The sequence below is a fragment of the Castor canadensis genome, chromosome 1 (assembly GCF_047511655.1).
Source record: "Castor canadensis chromosome 1, mCasCan1.hap1v2, whole genome shotgun sequence".
NCBI classification, from domain to species: Eukaryota; Metazoa; Chordata; class Mammalia; order Rodentia; family Castoridae; genus Castor; species Castor canadensis.
In genome coordinates, this window is record NC_133386.1 from 142,810,045 (window position 1) to 142,812,662 (window position 2,618).

The window sequence follows — 2,618 nt, forward strand, 5'->3', positions numbered from 1 at the left end:
CTTTGACTAAAAGACTGAAAGAGATGTCATAGAATCCTGTGTGGCTCCACCTACTTTTCTTATACACAAAACTACAGATCCCTGACAAGTGCACTAATGTAGACCTAGTGTGACTTGTTTTGCAAAGTCTACTTCCTTTCCTTGAAATTTTTTGAATGACTTTGTAAATTTATTGGGGAAGGTCAGAGCCAAACCTCTCCAAAACTATTTGAGAAGGGCTCAGTCTGTGGGGCCTCTCCAACTCTGTGCTTCCTGGTATCTCTGTGCTAGGTTCTCTTTGCTTCCCTTTTCAAAACTACTTAATAAAATAGATCATAGAAAGGGAGTTGAAGTTTAAAGCGTGCTTCGATGCAAAAGTCACCTCCAAAGGTCAAATTTATTTACTGAAAAACTAGAGATTCCCACAGATGAGTCTAAGCACTGGAAGGTCAGAAAGGAAAACATAAAGCGCAACATCTTTATTATTCATTACTTCATCTCTAGGAGATGGAAATCTACTATATTCAACTTTGCCCAGTACAAATTACACTTGCTGTTTTCTGTTATGGTGGTATTGTCAGACTCACTAATATACAGAGTTGTCTCTTCTACTGAATAAAGGGAATAAAGATCCTCTAAAGTTTAGGATATTGCCTCTAGAGTCCTAAATCACCCTTCAGACTCACTCCTCTCTACTTGATTTGGGATAATATCCCTGAGTGTTTTCTGATAGATGTCATCTCTTATATTTACACCCTCAAATCTCTTATATATACATCCTAATCTAAAACATATTTCAATCACTGTGAAACAAAGACTCCAATATTAACTCAGCAGTACACAGCAGAATATGCCCTTTCTTTTTTCTTACCCTTTCATTATTTTTCTCTCCTATTTTATCCAAAATCTTCAGTTTTTTGTATCAAATTTTTTGTCTAAAATACAATATTTACTCTATTGAAGTTGCTGTTCCACTTTCCTCATAGTGCACCTTCATCCAGTATACTATGTTAAGCAATTTTACTGTTCTTTTTCATTGTCCTTCTTCTCCCTGCAACCATTTGCTCATATTTCATTTTTTTCTGAACCTGGGCCTATTTTAAATAATCTGCATTGAGAAAGACAGTTACTTATGTTTAATCATATTAAATTTATGACCTATAGAAACCACCATTTCCTATGATTGATTAGTAAACATATAAAGAAATGAAGTACAGCCAATGGCTAAGGTGGTGGGGGGAACTAAAGCCACTGAATTATATGGGTGCACCTCCTCCCAGAGAAGGGTCGTATTTCTAAGGCAAAAGCCTTGAATGTGAAAGTCACAGTCCCCTACACTTTCAGCACAAGACTAGAATTTTTAGCTTTCATACCTCATCCTGACAGCTGCTTTGTTCTCGGGAATCAAGAACAAGGGGATCCCAGACTGAAGAGACCATGTACAACCTGAGCTGTTACAACCCGAGTTCCTTCATCCTGGGTGGGATTCCTGGCCTGGAAAGGTTCCACATCTGGATTGGGATGCCCTTTTGTGTCCTCTATGTTGTGGCTGTTGTGGGCAACAGTATCCTCCTCTACCTCATTGCAGTTGAGCACAGCCTCCATGAGCCCATGTTTTTCTTCCTCTCTGTGCTGGCCACCACAGATCTCATCTTGTCCACTGCCACAGTGCCCAAACTGCTCAGTAACCTCTGGCTTGAATTCCAGGAGATCGCCTTCTCTGGCTGTCTCACTCAGATGTTTTTTCTCCACTTCAGCTTTGTAGTGGACTCAGCTACCTTGCTGGCCATGGCATTTGATCGCTATGTGGCCATCTGTTTCCCATTGAGGTACAACACCATCCTGACTCCATGGGTGATTGTCAAACTTATGGTGAGCATTGTTGTGAGGAGTTTCTCTGTCATCCTGCCAGCTGTTTTTCTGCTAAAGAGGTTACCATTTTGTGGAACTCACATCATCCCACACACATACTGTGAGCACATAGGCGTTGCTCGACTTGCCTCTGCTGACATCTCCATCAACATTTGGTATGGGTTTTCTGTACCTCTCATGACTGTCATCTCAGATGTCATCTTCATTGCTGTTTCCTATGTCTTTATCCTCCGTGCTCTTTTTCAGCTCTCATCCCAGGGTGCCCGTCAAAAGGCCCTGAGCACCTGTGCCTCCCATGTCTGTGTTATCCTCATGTTTTATACACCTGCCTTCTTCTCCATCCTTGTTCATCGCTTTGGGCACAGTGTCCCTCGAAATGTTCTCATCCTATTTGCCAACTTCTATGTGGTCATCCCTCCTGCTCTAAATCCTTTTGTTTATGGAGTGAAGACCAAACAGATCCAGGAAAAATTTCTTCTTCTTCTGCCTTTCAAGAAGACACAATGAGTGGACACTGAAGGAGAATTTTAGGTAAAATCAATTATGTAAAATTTATGTAACATGGGAAGACAGAAAAATGATGCTATAACCCTTACTTATTTGATATTTAAGCATTCTACCCATGTAAGAACCATAGACAAATGAGAGAAAGGAGAAAGAAAGACTTAAATGAATGAGCAACTTTTTTTTGTCTACCGTTGATAATGTTTATTTATAATTCATCTGCACCTCCCTGACTCTTTAAGCAAGTAATCCAGAAGTGAGGT

At 40.2% G+C, this 2,618-nt stretch overlaps 1 protein-coding gene across 1 annotated transcript; it reads left to right on the forward strand.

Annotated features, from left to right (window-relative positions):
- The first annotated feature begins 1,416 nt into the window (after positions 1-1,416).
- On the forward strand, positions 1,417-2,358 carry LOC109687276 (olfactory receptor 52H1-like). The gene has a single exon (XM_020165108.2). It carries the CDS (start codon positions 1,417-1,419, stop codon positions 2,356-2,358), a length of 942 nt encoding a protein of 313 aa, XP_020020697.2.
- Positions 2,359-2,618: the final 260 nt, after the last annotated feature.

What these genes read in the sequence shown, in the direction of transcription:
- LOC109687276 (XM_020165108.2), top strand. Translation starts at nt 1,417, where the DNA reads ATGTACAACCTGAGCTGTTACAACCCGAGTTCCTTCATCCTGGGTGGG.